This window comes from Eucyclogobius newberryi, unplaced genomic scaffold (assembly GCF_026437365.1).
Source record: "Eucyclogobius newberryi isolate DKJ021-1_F unplaced genomic scaffold, fEucNew1.0.hap1 SCAF_4, whole genome shotgun sequence".
Lineage (NCBI taxonomy): Eukaryota > Metazoa > Chordata > Actinopteri > Gobiiformes > Gobiidae > Eucyclogobius > Eucyclogobius newberryi.
Genome location: NW_027316056.1, coordinates 22897085 through 22920734, shown reverse-complemented (window position 1 = coordinate 22920734; position 23650 = coordinate 22897085). Strand labels below are relative to the sequence as shown.

Sequence of the window (23650 nt, the reverse complement as noted above, 5' to 3'; positions counted from 1 at the left end):
AGGAGAAAAGACGTGCAAAATTACATGAATAAATCTAACAAAAAATAGAATTCCCTGAAATCTCAAACAGCTCCAGTGTGAATCCAGTGTGAACATGGCCTTGATTAACAGCCATGACAAACGTATTTTAATAAATGACCATCCTCAAGCAATTATTTTACTGTCACAATATTTTGGAAACAATGTAATTAACATTTACCAAATGTACAATGAACAAGGAAACCTCCCACTGTATTTAAATGATTATACCACTCTGACTTCATGGTATAAAGGTGCATTACCTTTGTTGAGTATCTTTTTGTGCTTTTTCTGACCCGCCATAATACACAACGTACAAAACAATTTCATGATGTATAGAAGGAGTTACACATGGCGTGATGTTAAGTATCCTGATGCAAACATGCTGAAAATTTTAGTGTTGATGTTAATTAACTTCAAGTGGGCGACCTGTTTTCGCATTAAGCAAACGCATTATTGAGACAGGCAAACCCAATTAAAACTGCTACATAAGTGTGAAGACAGTGAAGCAAACAGAAAGAAGTGCAGTGCAGATAAATGCAGTTTGATGAAGTTGCACTGGTTTGCACAGACCACTCTATTCAATAATTACCAGCCTATTGTAAGAAACAAACACACATCCGGGAAAGTGCTTCATTAAAACCATTTTTCAAATATTAGGACATTTACATTACTGTGAGTTTCTCAAAGAATAAGCAATTCCAGTGTCAGATCCATATTTGGTTGATCCTACATTCTCAAAAAGATATTTTTATATCTATAATTACCTTCAATTTGGTGCTGTAAAACCACAGGAATGATTACATTCAGAGCATACAATGCTCTTGTGTCTTAGCCACAGTGCTGTAGGCCCACTCAAAAAATGGAGTGGGCACAGTATTTTGAATAATCGCAATCTGTTTAACAGTGATGGATACATTGTTTTTGTAAGATCATTCACTGAAGAGTCTGAGGTCATGTTCTTTAGCCTGTTTGAAGTCATTTTAATATAACTCTCAAGTAGAAATGCACCAAACCAGCTTTTTCCACTCTGATACTTTGGCTTTTGGCCAATCTGCCAAAGCCATTTATTTTAAAAAACATGACAAAACATATCCCATTGTGTTATGTAACTGTAGTTTATCCTCCAAGTAAACTACAGAACAGCTTTGCATGAATAAAATAACATGTTCAGGGCCAACAACAGCCAGTAATAATTCTTCAGATCGCCTCTATAAACCCCAGCAGGATGAAGGCTGGAACCAAAACTCTCTGGATCGGAGCTGAGAGCCCATACCTGCCATTTTACTCTATGTTTTTAATGACAAACCTCATATCATTGTCAAAAGCTCTTGAATTTTTTTTTTTAGAAATGTTACTTTTTACAAATTTTATTTTAATGCTCCCTTACATAACAGGCCTAGTGTTGGTGTTATTGTGTAGACATACAGTGATGGCCTTACAAAAGGTTGATAGATTGAAGTTTAGATGTTAAAATAATGCTATACAAAAACAAACAAATAATGCTACTAGTTTTTAAAGGTGCTCTTTTACTTTTTAAACTTTTTAATATTAAAAGGGAAGTATCAATATTCTAATTCATCTCACCTTTTAAAACAAGCATTAGTCACAACTAAATATTGTTCAGGCACTTTTCCCCCTTGTGGGACATTTAGAGTGTAGTATGCATAAAAATGAATACAAAAAAACAAACAAAAGAGATGAAATACCCTTTCACATGAAGTATGTGGTTTTCACTGTTCTCTCTGCTCCATACTGAGGATGAGTTTGTCCTTCCAGAAAAAAATGGTGGAAAAATAAAAGGTGCATCTCTGCACTCTATTACTTTCACCTGTAGACAAGATGAGATAAAGGCTATACGTGATCAAAGCTTAGTTATTAAAAACTGGACTCTGGGACTGTCCTTTTTCTTCCCAGGGAGGTTGTGCTGTAACGAGTTCTCTGGAGTGTCCCGTGTGAAGACTTGGGGTCCGCAGTTTGATTGCGTGAAGGGGCGTGGCCAATGGACGTCGTCCCGTTGCGGTGCAGTGACGCCGTCCTCCTCACGCTCTGCTCCGCTTTAGTGGGGATGTTGGATGAGCTCTGGGAACGCTTGATCTCTGATGGCCTTCCCAGTTTTCCATTTGCAAGCTCACCTGCCGCAGCGCTGGAAGTGCTGGGTCTGGATTTGTCCACTGTTCCACCTCCGGGTGCTCCATTGGACAAAGACAATCTAGACAAAGTACTTCTACCTCCTTCTTCCACTTTTCTAGAATCTCCATCTTTGGACTTTTTTGAGTCTTTCTTTAAGAAATTACCCTTGAGGAAAGACAATAGCCCTTCTTGGTTCTTGGGTGCGTCTCCTTTCACTTTTGAGCGTCCTTCGTTGGGATTGCGTTGTTCTGGCTTATCGCCTTTGCTTCTTCTTGAACTGTCCTCATGTAGGCTGGGAGTGCTGTAGCTCGGCTGTACGGCACTGCTTCTCCTGGTCTCAGTGTCTTTGGAGGAGTGCTGTTTCTTTGAGTCCTTTCTTCTGGTCAATGTGTTGCTACTATAACTACTGCTAATAGTGGTAGATTCATCTCTGGGTGGATCCTTCTTGGAGCGTCTTAAACTCCCCGTTTTCTCAGATGGCCTGCGCTGACCCTGGGGCACCTGAGGAGATTCAGACACCAAATTGTCTCTAGATTTAGCCAAGCAGCTCATGCTCGCCACACTTGAAGACCGGCCACCCACAGCCTGGCCTTGAGCAACTCCTCTAGTGTTCGGTGGTCCGGTCATCAGGGACTCTATGGGGTCTTTTGTGCATTTTGGGCGTCTTCCAGATTCTAGATACTGGACGAGCTCCACCGGCGCCGAGTCCTGGGCTGAAGGGGGCGCCGGCTCAGGTTTACGGCGGTCTTTGGAGCCCAGGGACCAGCGCAGTGGAAAAACTTTGCTTAATGTTTCCTTGGTTTTGCTCGGAGCTCTCATGCTCAGGGAACGACCTTGGAGACCACGCACAAAGGGCCTCCTCTCAAATCCACCTGATGGATTTAACACAAACAAGCGTTAACTGTCAGATATTTGAATAAGCACAAATTATGCCTACCTCTTTCTTCCTTGGAGTCACTGTCAGAGAAGACTGGCGAGACAGGGGAGTCTGGTAAGGAAGACGGACAGGCAGTGGACGATCGGGACACTAGACTCCCCCTCTTACTGTCCCCATTCAGACGGATCAGCCAGTGATCTGACATAGACGAACTTGTGGACCCTTTAATGTAGAAAGGATAAATGTAATTAATAAAAGCATCAAACATTTCAGGCGGCCTCTTCTATATTTCTTACGTATGCAAATATAACTGAAGGTTTGCTTATAGCTTGACTAATATCCCAGTGATCAGCATCCTCTTGCATATATAACTTTGCATTATTAAAGTTCAGTACAAATCCCTGATCACGCATCACAGTGGATTTGCAGAGTGAAGAGGAAAGACTCCTCTTGTAGGATTTATGAGGAGCTACAATGGAAACAAGTATCTCTACAACTCTTGCGCAAAACGTCCTTCAGGCTTGCATGTTATGTCATATGGATGAAGTTAATGTTACAACCGAATTAAAATAAAAGACAAAATAGGCTTGTTCATCTTTTGGTGGAACATTTTAACAAAACTGTCTGATACATTATATAATATAATCTTTCTAATTCGTTTTTTGGATGGTTAAATTCAGTCAACTGGACATGGTTTTTAGTGATTCCGGTGAATCACTAAAAATATTATTAAATACAACTCTAGGAAATATTGTAGGAACACGTAGGCGCAGAGGCGGCTTATGACCTTTGACATATGGCTTATGTCATTTTTATGTACAACGCTGCCAAACATTTTCTCCCAACTGAAAAATCCATTTTAACATTTCTTGAAGCAAAACAGTGCAGCCACAATTGCGTTATAGCCTGTGCACACCTCTCTGAAATTGGGTGTTTAGCAAAATTCTGTCTTTTTTACTGAAAATATAGTACTTATATTATATATATATATATATATATATATATATATATATATATATATATATATATATATATATATATATATATATATATATATATATATATAAAGTCCAATCTTTCAAAAGGAATCAATCACCTTTTAGATAAGGCACAAGCATACAGTTTAACCTCCAAAGTCCATTCTCCAATTCAACATACCATGCATCTAGAGAAAACTAAATGCTGTGAACCCCTTCGGGAAAATATACTTTTTGTTTAGTACGTTACAAATACTACCATCCATTCTTTTATCAAACCTTTTATTTACATTCGTGCACCATAAGAATCTATTTTTTCTTCCTCAAGAAAACACTGAGCACACAAATTGGTTGCTTTGTGTAGACAAATAAAGAAAACAGCATTACGTTGCTAGCATTGCCATTTCTATTTTAAAGTCACACGAGCCACAATAAATGAAAAGGTATTCCATCAAACTAAGGCATTCAGTAAAGTGAGACATGAATGTGTTCTTCTATTAAGTTGTTGTCCGAATGTCAATATGAGGTGAAAGTTCTCCCTGCAAAGTATCACGCACCAGCAACACACTTGGCTTTATATCTCCTTTTAGTTTTATTTCGTGATCTTACACAAAAGAACCCACCAGACAAATACTGTAGAGCTGCAAAGAGAGGCTAAAAGTGATTATGACATTATGACACACTAAAACCTGCAGGGCCTTCATTGACGCCATTTTATTTTATGACTCTGTAACTGAACCCGTTATATTCCTATAGACGTCACACAGAGGGCTTTTTTGTTTTGAAGCTATTGCTCATTTCAATAAAAAACTTAAAATATGAACAAACAACTGAATTTAAACTACAACCTAATTGTATTGTATTTATTGTTCATTTATAGATTAGTTTAGTTTGTGGTTAGGTTTGAGAGGAAAACTAGGTCAAAGTTTACAGTGTGGTGAAAACGTGCACTGGTGGCAATCATTTCACATTTTATTTTATTGTATTTGATTGCTTCAGTCACTTAGACATGCACATGAGCATATGAGTGACAAATGTCATTTACCTCTGACAGAGCTACTAGCCGACCATGGCGGTATATTGTTTCTTCTCTGGTAGAACAGAATGTAGGCTCCTCTCGTGCAGACCTCTTCCTCAGGGACCAGATCTGCACTGCTGTCGTCATAACTATACCACTGTCCGTCCACCGAATTTTGACAGTACGCTGCAAGGCAAATTAGGAAGAAGTTAATACAAAATATTTTATGAGAATGCAAAGTGTTTTATCTGGACCCAAGAAGCCCCGGATCACTGGACTTAATGACTACAGACCTGTGGCGCTGACGTCTGTAGTCATGAAGTCATTTGAACGCCTGGTCCTCCCCCACCTCAAAAGTCCTTCAACTCCCCTCTGCTGGACCCCCTGCAGTTCACCTACAGAGCCACCAGGTCTGTAGACGATGCCATCAACCTGGCACTACACTTCACCCTGAAGCATCTGGTCTCACCGGGAACCTATGCCAGGATCCTGTTTGTGGACTTCAGCTCTGCATTCAACACCATCCTCTCTGCTCTGCTCCAGAACAAGCTCTCCCAGCTCAACGTGCCTGACTCCACCTGCAGGTTGATCACTGACTTCCTGATGGATCGGAGGCAGTGTGCGGCTGGGGAAGAATGTCTCAGACACTCGGACTATCAACACAGGATGTCCACAGGGCTGTGTACTTTCTCCCCTGCTCTTCTTCTCCCTGTACACAAACTGCTGCACCTCCAGCCATGACTCTGTAAAACGACACCAACTTCATCGGGCTTCTCTCGGACAAGGATGAGTCTGTCTACAGGAGGGAGGTGGACCGGCTGGTGTCCTGGTGCAGTGGTAACAACCTGGAGCTCAACGCCCAGAAGACAGAGGAGATGGGCTTCAGGAAGCTCACAGCCCCCCAGCCCCCCTCACCATGACAGACTCGGCACCACCATCACCCAGGACCTCAAGTGGGAGCCCACCATCAGCAGACAAAAACAGCCAATGTAGACTAGATTACCAATTTGTACTTTCTCTTTAATTAAATAATTCCAAATGGCATATTTGCAGTCAGAGATATTTCTGTTGTTATAAAAGTTTTTTATTCCATTTTTATTACGGTTTCTGATTTGAAGCAAGTTTTATAAGACTATGCAATAACACAAAAAATATCTTACTTTTAATCTACGTAATCCATTCCACTGAAAGCCCCAAGATCAACCTGTCCAATATAACATGCAGCTCTGACTATAAATAGGATGGAAAATGTCAAGCTTTTCTTGATTTCCCACCATCACTATGGTTGTCACTATGTCATCACCTGTCTCCCTTTGTGTTGAAGGCTATTTAATAATTGGTTATTACATTTATATGTCACAGTTTGTATCAATGTATTCAATTGTAATTTGTATTACTTATTCTTATTATTTTATGGTATGGAGCACAACACAAACACAGAACAAAGCAATTAATTAGGTTAATTTGCATTGATGGATGTTTCACATAATACTCCGGCAAATATGTCTCTCCAATATAAATATTAAGACAAATTATTAAGATGATTAATTGATAAGGTAATACATTAATGCATAGCAGTCCATACATACATTATAGACCACTCAATGGCACTGGGATGACAGCTGAATGCTAATACTACCCTTACTGCACCACTAAAAGAAAAGAATGGGGAGTGGAGATGAACAATCTGCCTGGACTGTTGCACCTGCTGTTTTACAATCATCTTCTGCTTCGAGTTTATATAGTCTCCAACCCAAGAGTACGAGTATGTGGGCTCTATTGTTTTCAATAAATACAAATAATTTATATCTCCATATAAAATCCATATAAAACAAAATAATCAAAATTAAGAACTGTGGTCCATTCATTAGATAAGTAGGTGGAAATATGCTATAGATCGGTGCTGAAACTGATATTTGATAACGTCAAATATCCATACAGGCCCACACCTAATACTTACACATTGGACTAGTTAAGAAAGGGGCTTGTTTAGTTTAAAGCACAATGGCCAGTAAAGCTTATGGCTGTTCTGTTTTTGAGCATTGCCTTTTGAATTAGAGCATGGTGGACGGTCACATGTTTGGCATGAGCCAAAGACTTATGTAAATTCAGTCAATACAGCAAACAACATTTGCAACAGCAGAAGTGACTTTTCAAAAGTGACCAGTTTTTATTCCGTTATTAGTCTTCTGATGACTCAACACGATAACTTGTAATACTGTCATTTGTTGGGGATTAAGATAAAATGGTTGTTCTGTTTGCTACTTTGACACATGGCATGTGTTAAGAGGGGGGATGGTATCTATGGTACCTTCACTGCATATGGTTTCACTTAAATATAATAACAAAATGGTATTATTGTGGTCTAGTGGTGGTGTTTATGAGGGTCACGACAAATTCAGCAGGATTTTTTCACATTTTAAATTATAGCTATTTCTAAAGTCACCAGTTAGATTTTTTGTTATTCTCACAAACTGAAGCCTGAATTGAGTAAACTAATAAAAAACATCACTGAAGGATCCATCAAACCAGGAGATCAGGTCAAGAAATCCCGGTCTGAATGTCCTTGGCATGGTCCTTCTCAAGTCATCCTTTAAACTCTTACGGCTGTGAACCTTTTGGACAAGATTATGGATCAAGAACTGTTCAGCACATTTACGTGTCTTGCAATTACATTTCTATTAAACATATTAATTGTGTTTCTTGACATTTAAATTAATTTTGGTTACACTTTACAAAAGCATACCAAAATCTTGGCATATTTTTTGTTTAAATGGATTTTTACATTTACTTAGAGAAGACTTAATTTCAGTAACCAGTAACGTAAGTGACATTTGAGCAGTTTATTTTTATATTTGGAGAGACAAATTACATTGGTGATCTATATGACACAAATGAAAATAGACCTGCCTGTTTCTCTCCAAAGAGACGGAGGCCACTCCAAGAGAAATGTTTAATTGCTGGTTTAAAATTTAGGTGTTCAGTTTAGGGTTGGAAAGATAAATTAAATATCGTCTGTCATGATTATCTCACAACAAACGTTATTTACAAATTAATCCCTCTTTTAAGTACAGAATATATTATCTCATACATTGTTTTATCAAAATAATATACTCTTTGGGCACAAGCAAAAAAGAGCAAGTATTTTAGTAGAGGAAGAATAATGATTCACAATCATAAAAGTCTGCGTGAACTAGAGCTGTAGACAGAAGCTTGTTACTCTATTACTTTTGCACATTAGCATAGGTGGGACGAGAAGCCAAACATTTTACTCCACTAAGAGGTAAGTAGAAGTACAAAGTCTCATACAAAGTAATCCAAGGGGAAAAATACTAGTTATTAGAGTAATTATTTGGACATAATAACTGATTTATAATGTGACTATAGTGTAATTGGAGGGACAAAACATTAAATAATGCAAAAAAAATCTTGTATTTTCAAAGGATGGACCCCAAAAAGGTGAACAACTAAATAATATCTGACAGAATGGGGTGTCTCCACATGGTGTTGGAGGTAAAATATTGTTTGGTTATATATTAGAAACAAAGTATAAGACATAATGTAGAGGCATGTGTTACCTGTATAATGCCCCCCGTGCATGCCTCCGTGGTGGTTACACACGGCATACAGGTCGTAAAGGTAGTCGTGTGGCAGGGTCAGGTCGCTGGGCTGCTGGCTCTGTCTCCATGATGGAGGCCAGGGTCCGTTGCTTACATTCTTCATGCTCTGACTCCTCTTGACCACATGAGGAGCCATATCCAGCCCACACAGGGGGAAGTGCACCTGAGTCGTCAGTTTGTTCCTCCTCTCTCCCACCTGCAGGTCAAAATGAAAGCACTGTACAATCACATGAAACGTAAACAGGTAGATTACATTTGTATTTAGCGGAGACACATAAGGAGCTAGCTTTGAGATATAAATGGGTAGGATAATATCAACAAAGTCTGAAGTATGGAATCACTGCCATTTTCACTCCATTTGTAGATGATCAACATGTTTAGGTTGTGAGCTTTGTCGTAAAAGCCTGAATAAAAACCTGTCAATTCAAAACTATGTCATGTATGATAACAAACTCCAGTGTTTTTCAAACTGTATTAAGGGTACTACCGGAGATTAGCAAGGTCCTCGAGAATTCAAATATTTGCTTAAAGGCGCAATGGACGATTTTTCGGCGATTTGAGAACGCAGGCGGAAGTGCGCATGCGCACTCCCCCGTGCGGACTGATACAACACACACGTGCGTTTGTTTATTAGCGCAACGGAGCGCATCGCATCGCTCGTCTCCCATAGATTTCTGTCCACTTCTGCGTCAGCTCGAACTGTCTTTCTCCCTCTTCATTTTGTCCCGTACACTGAGGGAACTATATTATGATAGATCCATGCGCTGAAACGTGGGGACGAACCGCACGCGGCTGCAGTTTTATGTGCGTTTTATGATTGATACGTGGCAGGACTAATCGGCAGTCCACGCCACGAGGAAATAAGACTTAGATTTGTGCCAAAAAAATCGTCCATTCAACCTTTAATTTAGAGTAAATGTTATCCTCCTTTGGATAGTGTCCTGTTACATTTACTGTAGCAATAAATTATTCAAGTTTAGACATGATTTAGCCCTAGTTTAGAACTGGAATAGTCCAGTTTTAGGGGAAGTATAGCTCTGGTGGTACCGAATGTTTTCTTAGGTGGTCAGAAAAAACACATTTTGGGTAAATGTGTTTTTTCTATGCAGAGCCAAGGTAACAAAAATATTTTCATGAATAGACCTCAAAGCATATTTAAAAAAGAATGTTCAATAACCTGATTTGCTTCAACACCAAATAGGTTGTGAAACTTGAAGGAAACCATGTCTGCTCAGAGTGGTTAAGCTGATTATGGCTAATGTTTAACACAGAACTGAGCCAGGACAAGATGATGACTCAACCAGGGCAAGAACAGGACCAAACTAAGACTAAGTGTGAGAGCAGTCGTACATGTTTATAGAACAAATCCAATGCCAATAATATAAAAAGAAATATCCACATTTTTATTTACAAACGATAATACTTTTAATAAATCCGTTCAAAAGAACAAGTGAATGTGTAATAATCCAGGATTTGTGTATCAGAAATGTATACATTGATTGAGTTGAGTCGGAAATAAGAAAATACTGGTTCTGTCTCAGCAACAGTAACAAAGTAATTAATTCATTTTCAATTAAACCCATAACAATTTATGTATAACATTATGACAAAACAGTTTGTCTTGTCTATGTCTATCTCTATAATATTAAGTCAAATACTAGATTGCTATTGTATGCCTGATCAGTACCTGATTCCTGATTCAAGATGTAAAAATGAGGGTACAATACTGTATCTTTTTAGGAAATTAGTTTAGAAACTGTTTTCATATTAAATTATCTTCAAGAATAAAAAAGATGTATTTTGACTAAACAAGCATGGAACAAGGTCATCCATATGTTCAATATTTAATTTCTGTCTGTAAAAGTAGTCGCAGAGACATTCTTGTGGGGGCCTCACCTGTCGGAAGCGTTTGAGGTGCAGGATGAGGATGTCGGGGAGTGTCCACAGGCTCATCTTCACCATGCCCTGCTGCAGCTGTTTACAGTGAGGGCACTTCCACGCATCATCCGGAGCAAGCTGTCACACAGAGAGAGAAACACTTCAAAATGTGTATCCCACTTTCAGCGAATAAAGGAGACACCGATCAAAGAGTTCCATACTTATGTCTTCTCCTGATGAACAAAGTAAAAACTGTGTCATAGTCTAAATAGTTTTTCCATTGTGTAAGTCATCAAGTGTAGCGAAAAAAGCAAAAACTCCTTGAGACAACTGTCAGAAACAAGATGCGTACCACAATGTTGCACTCAATGATTAAATATTTGTCTAAATGTCCCATGTAACAGTGTCAGGGATACTATAGTGTAAAATTATATGGTATAATTTGCTGTTTCACTACCAGAGTGCTGATTTGTTGACCTGGTTTATGGTTAATATGTTTGTAATTCCTGGGACCTATCCGCAAGAAACAAAAACTGGCTCAAGGTCATCTCTGTCAGCATAAATAAAGTACTTTTTGCCAACAGCCTCAATAATTCCAAAGTTGTGACTGACATGAGATTGATATGGCAAGTTTGTGGAGCCAATTCCCATATAAATAACAATATTGTTTAATGTGGTATTTCTTTCAAAAGGCGGTGAATCTCCCATGTAACTCTATGTAGATCTGAGACCAGGACCTCATCAAATAATAACACATGAAACGATACCTATTCCAGGGGCCGAAAATCTGGAAATGTGCCTTTCGTGTTTCAACATAAGACATTGTGGGAACCTTATTGCTCATAGACTACAGTTTCCTTTGTAAGTGAACTTTAACACACAAGTAAGTTCCTCCAGAATACTGAATGTGTGAATGTGTGGTTTGAATGTGTTGTGATTATTTCCATACTTTTATAAAGCAATGTATGTATATTTAAGAAATGTCTCAAATAGATAAAGTCTCTCTGTTTGTGTCCGCAGTGCTTCACTCTGCTGCTTTCTGTACCGTTATCACCTCGCCATCAGCAGACCTTCAGATATAACAATATGTATGAACCATTGCACTGCATAACCCGCATCTAGCACCGCATCATGCTAATGTCTGAGGAGCTGGGCTTTTGTACTTCAAGGACTGCCTTGACTGCCTGAGTGAAGTCAGTAAGTACAGGTGGAAAGTGCACTGACAAAACAAAGATATTGAAAATCACGTTTAATACAAGGGTTGTAGACAATGCATTTCTCTTGTACTTTAACTTGTGTCAAACAGACAAAGCCTAGACAACTCCAGCAGAAAAGAGTGTATCACTGCTTTTAATCTCCCACATGTAACGCCTTTGTGTTGAACTTTGTGTTCTCTATTTATTAGAGAATCTGAACATTTTAGCCTCCCTGTAGTTGAACATTGAGTCAGAATTCCGTGGTGGAATTTTTAATGCTTATTCTGCTTTTCATTATCGTCCTTCGAGGCAAATGCTGCTGTGATTTTGGGCGTTACAAAAAAACAGAACTGAACTGAATTGAACTGTCATATTTGTTGACCTGGTTTATGGTTAATATTTCTGTAATTTGGGCCTATCCACATGAGACAAAAAACAGGCAAATAGATCGATGTCTTCACTGACAGTAAAAGTGAACGAAATATGTGAAGATTTTCACAATAGTCTCAGAAAGTAATGCCATTATTCAACATGAATCAGAAAAGGTTTATTGCCATTGCCAATGAACATAATTCACCATCATAGGAGCCTGCTTTGGTGATTCTGTGCAACGTAAAACAATGAACAATGATAAAACAACCTATATAAAATCAAGAAGGGCAAGCAGGAGTAAAGCTGCTATTGAGAGACTGAAAGACAGTAGACTGAGCATTTGTTGGATTTTGATCATTATAATAAAAACACCTTCAGTTTGAATTGGAGGAAGTTTTAATGTTGGCGTTTTCGGGGGGAAATTATTTGGAACAGAAAGGCATAAGACAAAAGCACACTACACACTAGCATTAAATCCTACACAAGCTTCTTTTCCTGGTAAAAATCACAGTGTAAGGTATGGAACTGGTATGTAATAGTCTAAGAGCTGTTTTCTAAGTGTCTAAGAAGAAGCACTCAACAGGTGACACTGCTGGCCTCATTTTCAAGCCTAGACTTAAATCTAGATGTAGACAGATCCTGATTACTATTTGGTGAAACTATTTTATTTCAAACAGTGTGTACTTTAAACCAAATTACAATGTGAGCATTGTATTTGGTTTAAAGTACGCAAAGTCACATGGTTACATAAATGAACTTGGAGTTAAACGTTCTTTTCAAAAAAATTAGGAGCATTGTTTATCGGATTATAATGATAATGGCCAGTTTTACAAAAAAATAGTGCAGAGAGCCTATGACACCAAAGACAATTCCGAGGCAAATGTGCGCGAGGCAGCATTATTTGGAGTCAACTGGATGTTCGTAGTGGCTTTATGTTGACTTTAATTGTTTACATCTGTATAAATATGAATGTTCTATGTTAAGAGTATAATAAGAGGGTGGCAGGTTTGTCGTTCCTTGAGTTCATTTGATTGAATATGAATTACATTTTGTGCATTTAGCTCTCACCTGTTCTTCTTTGGTGTAGAGCTGAAAGCATTCGTCCAGGGTACACGTGTGCTGCTGCAGATGCTGCTGTTGTTTGTCCCTCACACTCTCCGCATCCTTCACCACCTCCTCCTGAATGCTCCCGAACAAACTGCACACAGAAAAACACATACAAAAAGCAACTAATTTCCCATGTGCTGTGATGATATGGTAGCAACGGGCTTATTCTAGTGTGGTAAATCGCCATGGAAACGTTCTGAACCCACCAGTTTATTGCTGTATAAATTTCCCCAAAAGTGTAGAGTTGGTACGGCTGAAACTCTAAAACAATGTTTGCAGATAATAGCAGTTGTTAGTAAATGTAAAGTGTAGGGCACATTAGAAGTGATTTGTAAACATACAATGGACATGACTGGGTTCCTAATGATAAGGTGAAAGAAACATTCAGGATTTAGCTGAATTTAGGCCCCAGAAATCACGGTTTCATTTAATTTGCATAGATCAGATGGAGGGTTGGTCCTGAACATTTGCAACGTCACCACGATGGGTTTTAGAGGTTGAAGAGAGTGGAGCACCTCGAACACTCGCACAAACAGGGAAAATGTGGAGAACTACAAAACTCAAAACTCCAGGATATTCTTGCCAATAAGTGAGATCACAAACTACAGCAAACTCAGACTTTATGACTTCCACTTGCAATGCATAATCACATAATGAATACAATCTAATAAAAACAAAAACAATCATAACAAACACAAGGTAAAAGCTCACCATTCTTTAGTATTGTAATCCCATTCAATGACTAGTTTCACATGTGGAGGTCCCCCGGGGCCACAAAGCTTCAGGGTTCTGCAACAGTAAGAAAAAGTCTTAGTACTATCATGAGTCGAAGTCAGAGTTTTAATAAGTTGCATAAGTATTCATCTTCCACATTGCATTATACAGTCCATCCATATAGAACGAGGTATATGGTGTGACTAAAAACCAACAATGGAAATGCAAACACAGGATAAATGCATGTTTTGCTAAGTAGTTACCGGGTACTAGTAATGATAGGGAGCCAAAGCAAAGATGATCATCTTTTTACCCATAGTATGAGCCAAAAATGAATGAATATTTCTACTTTCAAGGCACTTTATAGTACATCAAAGAACCATTTATGTCAGAAGTGTCATTCAAAAAACAGACCTTCGGCTCAGCGGACCAGCATTATTATCTGAGTTCCTTTCACTTCTGTATTTGTATTACATATTATGTAATACTATGTATGTTAAGGTTATGTATGTAACCTTAACCCTGTGAGCAAGAATATTTTCACCTATCCTCGCCTAATGTATTTTAAATCTAATTTTCCAAATTAAAACGAGCATCAAAAGAGTAAACTTTGTCCAAAATACATGTGTTATACACCACTTGAAAGCTAAGAAATTCTAGTATTGAGTGATGTGCATGTAAGCAAAGAACATGTACGTATAAAATATATCAATATTTATTATTTGACTTAAAAAATAATGGTTGATTTCAAATGGCTCTAGCAAAGACATACTATAACTTTATAACTGATCAGTCCAAATCCACTATTGCCCTACTGGTCAACAACAACTGTGTGAAATTCAGAGCTCTCACTCCAAGTATTTTAAAATTATAATAGGCCCTTTTAAGCCCGGCTAGTTCCGGTTGCAGTAAAAGTGCAGATCTTCACGTCACGTTCCATTCCTTCTCTATAGGAATTATCAGAGTCTTGCTCAAAAACCAAAATAAAAAAGCTCTGACAGCAGAGAGCAAGTTACAGATGGATAATCACAGGCAGAATGCTAAGACTTTTATGCACAATGTGAATATTATGTCCTATTCCTATTATAAACCTACGTGTTTATAAAAGTAAGTGTTTGTCTCAAAGCTAAAGGCTAACATACATTAACATTAATGTTAATGTATCCCGCGCCTCCAGGCCACCGCTCCACCAACTTCTCGCCTACTCACCTACACCGCTGCTGACCTTCACCTCCTCAACCATAACCACCGTCTCCCAGCTGCTGCTGCCTCTGCAGCTAGCTCAGCTGGGATCCTTCGCCGGCCCCGCTACATCCACAGGGGCTCTGGTCTCTCCCATAACCAACACTCCAACGACGGCTCACCTATCCCCTCACTCTGGACTAGTTTTTGCCCCCCTGTCACCCCCACCTGCCGCACTGCCAACCTCAGCAACCTCCGCCCCCCCACCCCTGCGCCCCCATCCATCTCCGCGCCCCCATCCATCTCCCTTGCACTGCTGAACTGCCGCTCCCTCGCCAACAAATCACCTGTTATATCTGAACTGCTACTGGACAATAACATTGATCTGCTTCTCCTCTGTGAAACATGGCAACAGCCCCTGGACTTCTATGCTCTCAACCAAGCCACTCCCTCCAACTACACTTACACTGCCAAACCCCGCCTCTCCGGGCGTGGGGGAGGTCTTGCTGTTATTCATAAAAAATCTACATCCATCACTGAACTGAACCTCAACCTTCCATCCATCTCATCATTTGAATACCTCGCCTTCTCCCTCCCCAACTCTATCACCGCTATCCTGATCTATCGTCCCCCAAAGCCCCACCCCTCTTTCCTCACTGAATTGTCTGAACTCCTCACCATCGCATCCTCTCTCTCTGCCCGCCTCCTACTCACTGGTGACTTCAACATCCACATTGACTGCCCCAACGCCCCACTGACATCCGACTTCCTCTCTCTCCTGGACTGCTTCCATCTCACCCAACATATTGACTTCCCCACCCATACCAAAGGCCACACTCTGGACTTAGTCTGTTCCTCTCTCCTACCCATATCTAAGCCCCACCCCCTCCCCTTCCCACTCTCTGATCATCTCTGCATCCTTTTCTCCGCCCCCCTACCCTCGCCCCACAACCCCAAAAAACGCACCATCACCTACCGCAATATCAAGTCAGTCAACCCCCTCACGCTCTCCCAGCTCATATCCTCTGCTTTCCCCCCTGACTCCCCCCCCCTCTTCCCCCGACAACTATGCTGTCATGCTCAACACCACCCTCTCCGACTCCCTTGACTCCCTAGCCCCCTGGAAAACCTCCTCCGTCTCATACATCAACCCCGCCCCCTGGTACACCCCTGAACTCCGCACCATGAAGCAGACTGGCCGCCAACTCGAACGACTCCTCAAAAGAACCCGCCTCACCGTCCACGCCGAAGCTTTCAAATTGCACATCTCCTCCTACCGTGACGCTCTCCAAGCCGCCAAATCTGCCCACCTCTCCACCCTCATCAACAGCTCCCACCGGAGCCCTCGCACCCTGTTCTCCGCCGTCAACAAGCTGCTCCAGCCGCCGGACATCACTCCACCCTCCTCCCCTGACCTCTGCAACTCTTTCCTCCTTGCCTTCAGTGACAAAATTTCCAAAATCAACAGCTCCATGACTGCCGTCTCCATTAACTCCCTCAACATCATGTTACTACTAGACCTCAGCGCAGCCTTTGACACTATAAACCATTCCATCCTCCTACAAAGGCTGACCCAACTGGGTGTTGAGGGCTCTGCACTTGACTGGCTCACATCCTACCTCACCAACAGGCAAGAGTTAATTTCCCTCTCCGGTCACTCATCCACCCTCTCCCCAGTAACGCAGGGGGTCCCCCAGGGCTCAGTCCTCGGCCCCCTCCTCTTCATCTGCTACCTCTTCCCCCTTGGTCACATCCTCCGCCAACTCAACCTGGACTTTCACTGCTACGGTGACGACACCCAGATATACCTCACCACCAAATCCACCCAAAACCCTCCCCTCAGCCACATCGAAACCTGCATCTCTACAATAAAATCATGGCTCACTCTCAACTTCCTCAAACTGAACAGTGACAAAACAGAGCTCCTCCTCATTGGCACCAAATCCACTCTCAATAAAACTGGTCCCTTTTCACTCAGCATCGACACCTCGACCATCACCCCCTCTACCCTGGTACGCAATCTCGGTGTCATCATGGACCCCACCCTCTCCTTCACTCCCCATGTCAGCCACATCGTCAAGACCTCATACTTCCACCTCCGCCGCATCGCCAAAATCCGACACTGCCTCACCCTCCCCGCTGCTGAATCCCTCATCCATGCCTTCATCTCCTCCTGCCTTGACTACTGCACCTCCCTCCTCACTGGCATCTCCTCCCATTCCCTCCACAGACTCCAAATGGTCCAAAACTCCGCTGCCCGCCTCCTCACCCACACCCGGTCCCGTGATCACATCACTCCCGTTCTCCGCTCTCTCCATTGGCTCCCCATCAAGCAGCGCATAAACTTTAAAATACTCCTCCTCACCTTCAAAGCTCTTCACCACCTTGCCCCCCCCTACCTGTCTGACCTCCTCATCCCCCACCGCCCCTCCCGAGCTCTCCGATCCTCCTCCTCTCTCACCCTGGCTGCACCAACATCCCGACTCAAAACTTTTGGCGACAGAGCATTCTCCCGAACAGCACCCCGACTCTGGAACTCCCTCCCCCAACCTGTCCGCCACTCTCCCTCACTCACAACATTCAAATCCCGCCTAAAAACATACCTCTTCACCCAAGCCTATGACCTCCCCTACCCCTAGCCTCCTCTACCCCATTGCCTACTCTTCTACCCCCTGTTACATCCCCATCTTTTTCTCTCTACTTCTTCTGTCTTGTTCATTTTATCTATATATTAATGTGTATTGTACGTGCTGTCCCCCCCTGTCTGTAAATACCCCCCCCTTTTTTATAAATGTTCAGCGTCTTTGGGTCACTGAAAAGCGCTATATAAATAAAAGTTATTATTATTATTATTATTATTATGTACAACAGACAAACTTGATAAAAGTACGTAGAGGTATAGTTCAGTTTGTGTTTCGTTTCAACATAATTGATTACATTTATTGTATGCTAGTATTTGCTTAGAGACAGAATCACTTGTTTTTATAATATAGGTGAAGTATTTACATGGTACATAAAGGTCTTAACATGCTGCCTGTGATTATGTCACTCGCTCTCCACTTTGTGTTGATTTATTTTAGAGAGACTCGGCTAATTCCCCTTTAGGAATGAATGGAGCAAGAAGTGGAGCTCTACATTTTTAAGGCAACTGGGGCTCCGGTCGGTTTTGTGAAAAGGGCCTATTGTGTAAATGTGCACAGATGTACTCAAAAGTGCCAACTGTCTTAAAAAATGGTAAAATAATGGTAAAAGTTTCAATTAATTCTGCCTAAAAATTATGAAAAGACCTTATCTCTCCATTTCCACTCCAGGCGCAAACATGTGAATCAGCATATGAATCAGCTGCCCCATTGTACACAGCCTCCTGGAGGCTTTACCTGGGAGTGTGTTATTTAAAAAAGTAAAGCTAATGAGGGTTAACTTTTTGTGGCCTATACACGATGCAAGGTCAGAATCGAGATCTCAATATTGTGTTGATTGGAAAGGAGCTTTTCAGAGCTGCAGGCAGACGCAAGAATACAGGAATATAAAGTAGCAAACATCAATGTTTTGAAAGCAGAGGTTGTTCACAGCTATTGAGAATAAAGAGTGAAGAGATCTTTACAATAATAATATTGCTGCATTAGTCATATATTGCGCTCAAATGCTTTAATATTATGCACATTATTCCTTCATTACATACATGGAGGTGGTAGCTACAGCAGCCCTGGTGTAGACTGACCAAAGCGAGGGTGCTAATCTGCACCATTGTTTCCTACGACCATCAGTGTCACCTTCTCATTCACACTATGCAGGGTGAGTGTCTAGCTGAACTATGTCAACGCCAATGTGTAGCATTCTTGAATTGTGAAACATTCCAACAAATACCTCAAAGTGATTTGGCAAATTGCTCAAGACAAACGATTTACCAATCCCAGGGCAGCATTGTGGTTTGGGCTGGAGCCAAAAGTGAAGTGTGAGCAGAGATATAATATGTACTAAATCTAGTTGAGAGAAAAAGCACAGACATCTTTCCCATCCACAAATATACAAAGTGCTTCCTTTTGCACAAAAATTGTCCTATTGCTCTTGAAACAGACCTATTAACGTTGGTTAGGCCATGTTGTTTTGCTTCGTATGGACCCTTCACCTTTGTCTACAGCCCAAACCACAATGCTGCCCTGGGATTGGTCAATCAATCCGACCCACAGGTGGTTTATGGTTCGGATCCAGCAGTGAGCTGTACAGAGATGGCTGGATGGCTACTTGTGCGCGTGTCCTGAATTTGTCTTTGTGATTAGAAGTTAATTAAACCTTTAGAGGTTGATCTGACCTGTACGACTTACACCCAACATTTAAAGCTCTTTTCCAGAGAGCATTATCCAACTTTTATGCTTTTCATATCAATATAGGTATAGATTACAAATGCTGTGTTTAAATATACTTTTGTTGTTCCTGAAAAGACCTTCAGCTTTCATAGTATGCCTCTTTACATACAGATACAGAATTCCGAACCTTAGCTCTGGTTACTTAAAGAAAGGGCACTGACTATACAGGGCATTTTACCTGTCAACAGCTGGATGAAAAAGCGGCTTGTTGTCCTGCGGCAAAAGGTAGCTATATGATGCAGATCCACCCACAACTCTGATCTTAAACAAAAACCCAGCATTCTGCAAAGAGAAAGAGCAAAGGTCATAGGTCTAAGTCAAGCTGCTACACCAGTAAATACTAGAAACAGTAGAAGATGAATGGAAAGATATCAGACCTACACAATATGTATTGTACACATATAAATGTAGTATATAAGCACTCTGATCAAGTATCTTTCTCAAATAGGAATATAAGATGTATTTATATACTAACGTATGAGGTAAAGCTGTTCAATTTACATTTCTGTTTCTAAGATATTAGTCACAAAAATGTATAGAAAACAAAACAAAATTAGATTATGACAAAACAATAGTTGTCTGACGTTTAATAGAATTTTGGTTCAAGAAAACAGTGGTTGCAGTTGACCTCTACAGAAGTTATAATAATTATAAATATGAAACTTGTATAATATTGTAATCTCTGATCAGATTTGTGAAATTTGCTTCCAGAATTATACAATCACATCCAATGGAGAGTCCTAATCCACCACATATCCTCCAGACTTTCCTCTATGCACTCATATGCACAATTTATTCATGCGTAAAAGTCTGAGAGTGAGTAGAGTGCATGCCAACTACTATTATTATTACTGATGGGGGATTGGAAGTTTCGCAGAAAGAAAACGTGGAGAATAGTCTCATACATACATCCAGCCATACATTTTTAACAATGTATAAGACTAAATATATGGTACAGTATACAGTGGTTTAGAGTATATATTCACTTGACTAATTCCTTTGGACTACAGGTATTATGTTAAGAATACACCCTTATAGTAATGAAAGCATGTCCTCCTTCTACAAAACGCTTGATTGTGAACGCGTGCTGTAGTGTACTGTTACAACCACTTGATGGCGCCAACACTTTTCCTATGACAAAGGAATTCAAAAGGGACTTGAGAATCTAGATATCTTATTTATTTACGATCAGAATGAGAATAAAACATTATTATTACTTTCTGGATCGCTCCCTGAAACCTTAATAATGCAAAATATATAGTATTTTTGGGTAGACGTTAATTTGGGGCTGCTAACAAAATGAATGATACAGTGAATGAGTGAATTGGTTATAGGGTGATTATTTCAATAGTATATGTGTATGCAATCTTATGAACAATTTGACACCATAAGCAATCATGAGGTAAGTAAAGTTGAGGTCAAATTGTTTGGCCTTTTAAAAAAAAAAAAAATATTTAACACCCTCAACACACTATATTTAATTCAACCTTATCTGACAAGAAATGGCCTATTTTACTTCAGATTAATCTTCAGCGCTTACTGCTAAGTCACTGTGGGGCCTCGATCTAAAGTGCAGGAAGTGTCTGGGGAGGAGGATAAAGTGGGTGACATTTGGAGGGTCCTGACTGGTCCTGGCATTACCTGCGCCTGGGACCCATTCAGCATCAGATAATAGAGCTTGCTCAGGATGCTCTGCTGCAGCTGCTCCCAAGAGATGCCCCTGTCCTCCCGCATGAGGAACGGAGGGCCGAACCTGGAGGAAGTACATCATCATATTAGGCGTTACTCATGTTAAGTTAGTGATATCACAGTAGAAACATTTCAAGTATGGAAAAGGCTTGATATACATTTTGAAATTTTTTGTTTTGGTCTTACTGAGAGATGAAGACTATTCACAATTCAGGAAAGATTCAGTTTTAATAGCAATACTTTGCTCAAATGAGAAATATCTATAGAAATATCTGGACACTTATTTAACCTACTTTTGAGAAATGTGATTCAGTGAGATCATTTTAGTCAGACAGTGTAAACCTGTTCCCTTCCCATTACTATCTGCCACACAAAAGACTCAGGAGGCAAGGCTTGAAACGGCTCAATCCCTTGTAACACTGCCCCAAAAATAAAAATAAATGAATACAAAAAATGTCTTTTTGTAACAACTTTTACATACATCAAAGTAATTATTAAACTGTGAAAAACAACGACTGTACCAACAGTATTTCTGCTGCTGCAATTGCACTTTATGATGCTTAAACTGCATACCAAAAACCCTAGTTAACGTGGTCGTGATAGTTCTGAAATGGTGACCTGCAGCAACATTGCATTTGCATATGTTATTACAAAACTTAAATGATGGTTGATGGATCATGAATGGGTGTAATGTAGATCAAAAGGTGCTCTTTCTTTGCAGTGGGTCAGGGAGGGAACCTGTGGTGATGATAATATTTCTGTTGCTGTTCTGAGGCACGGGGCCAAATGACTTGTAAATGTCAAACTGTGACATTCTAGGGCGTTTCAAAGCAACACTTTCACTCTGGTTCCCTCTCATATGAAAACATCAAGTAAAACACTTCAAAGATGTCGATACAGAATACTGTATCTACTGTAAAACGTTTCAAATCCCTGCATGTATACTACTCAGTCTGTCGATTGGCATTGTAGACTTAGAAATACTGATGTTTGTATGTCTTTGTTGTATTTTAAAATGTATTTTCATCCTTGAGCTGGCCGGTTTCTACAAAGACAGTTCCCTGCTTATGTTGGATCAGCGTGTAAAAAAAAAAAATTCTGAAGAATCCGAGCCAAAAGTTTGGAGGTCAAAAACAGGCAGAAGTCACTACGGACGCTGTGTAGCTCATGTAAAAGTGAGCTCACCGGACGGCCTGCTGTCCGGATCCGGCTGTGTTACAGATGAGCAGCAGGACTTTACTGGATGAGCTGTGGTTTAGGTATTCCGAAGATACAGCTCCAGATGAGGGCAATCTCTTTCCATCGGAACCGGAGGAGTAAGAAGAAGAGGGGAGGCTGTGGTGGTATCCTGGGAGAGCAACAACAAAGACGAAAATGGAGAAATGAATTAGAACTTATTGTGTCAAGTCGACAATCACCAACAAATTTGCATTCAATTCAGTAAATGACAAAGGGATGAACCCTGGAAAACGATAGTGTGCGACGTTTATTCATTTAAATGGATTTGTTAATCTAAGGCGGGGAACCCATTTCAGTGATGCACCAGTTTTTTATACTTTACCATGCACATAGAAACATATCTATTACATTACGATAACTATTTTGAGTAAATGCCCACCCCGCGAGGGATGGGCAGCGAATCAGTTCCAGTGTCGGCATCGTCACCGTTTTTCCCCCCACTGAGATCGGTATCTGCCAATATTTGACAATTTTTTGGGCGATGCCTCGGTCTCTGTGTGCTCACGTGTCATTCTCTGTTTGCATCAGATGTGTCTTTTTTACACAGATCAATGAGGAAAAGAGAAAATACAAAAGCAATACAAATCTGGCTGAATGTTTACATAGTCATATCACAAATTATTTTATTTAAGAAATGTTTAAATACATTTTTTGTGAATGTGTGATCTTTACTATTTGGGCCTTGCTATGGATTTTAATATCTAAGTATTGGTTTCCGCAAATGTCAGTTATTGGTCACAGCAGCAAGCCAAAATATGGGTATTGCTTCAAAAATCCATATAGGACCATTCCAACAAACAGCAGTAATGAGCTTTGAAGCAGATAACTCACACAAATTAAATACAACAATCTATGTCCATATGGGTAAATAAATAAAAGAGACATACAACTAACTCCAGAAACAGAAAAGACATGATGGTAATGTAGTTTTTATCATAGATGAGAGCTGCTCAAAATACAGATTCAATGTAATTTCTATTGTAACTTCTATCTGCACTTTCACGCTTTATTTAAAATATTATCAAATTTTGCTTCGGAGACAAAAGTGGTTATTTTGTGTTTGCATGAAAAAGAGCAAGCCGAGTACAAATGTAAATGGACAGAGAGGAGGCTGCAGCATACTGATCAGGAACAACAAATCCTCTGTGGCCTATATCAAATGAGTGACCTCTGCCAGAGCCGCGCAGCCACCTGACTAAAAATACCCAGAAGACATTGGGAAAAAAGACTGGGGTCTAGTACCAAATGGATGAAAAATTTAAG

At 40.3% G+C, this 23650-nt stretch overlaps 1 protein-coding gene across 1 annotated transcript in view; it reads right to left on the bottom strand.

The window, feature by feature from the left end:
- Positions 1–1792: 1792 nt before the first annotated feature.
- Positions 1793–23650, bottom strand: part of usp43a (ubiquitin specific peptidase 43a) — a 67319-nt gene continuing 45461 nt past the window's right edge. Inside the window, exons 7-16 of the mRNA XM_072463875.1 lie at positions 22334–22496; positions 21101–21212; positions 19638–19741; positions 13908–13985; positions 13158–13287; positions 10540–10659; positions 8602–8839; positions 5051–5209; positions 3089–3250; positions 1793–3023 (exon numbers count right to left, since the gene is read on the bottom strand). Coding sequence (XP_072319976.1) covers positions 1897–3023; positions 3089–3250; positions 5051–5209; positions 8602–8839; positions 10540–10659; positions 13158–13287; positions 13908–13985; positions 19638–19741; positions 21101–21212; positions 22334–22496 — 2393 coding nt within the window. The 3' untranslated portion in view covers positions 1793–1896. The remainder of the gene's footprint in view (positions 3024–3088; positions 3251–5050; positions 5210–8601; positions 8840–10539; positions 10660–13157; positions 13288–13907; positions 13986–19637; positions 19742–21100; positions 21213–22333; positions 22497–23650) is intronic.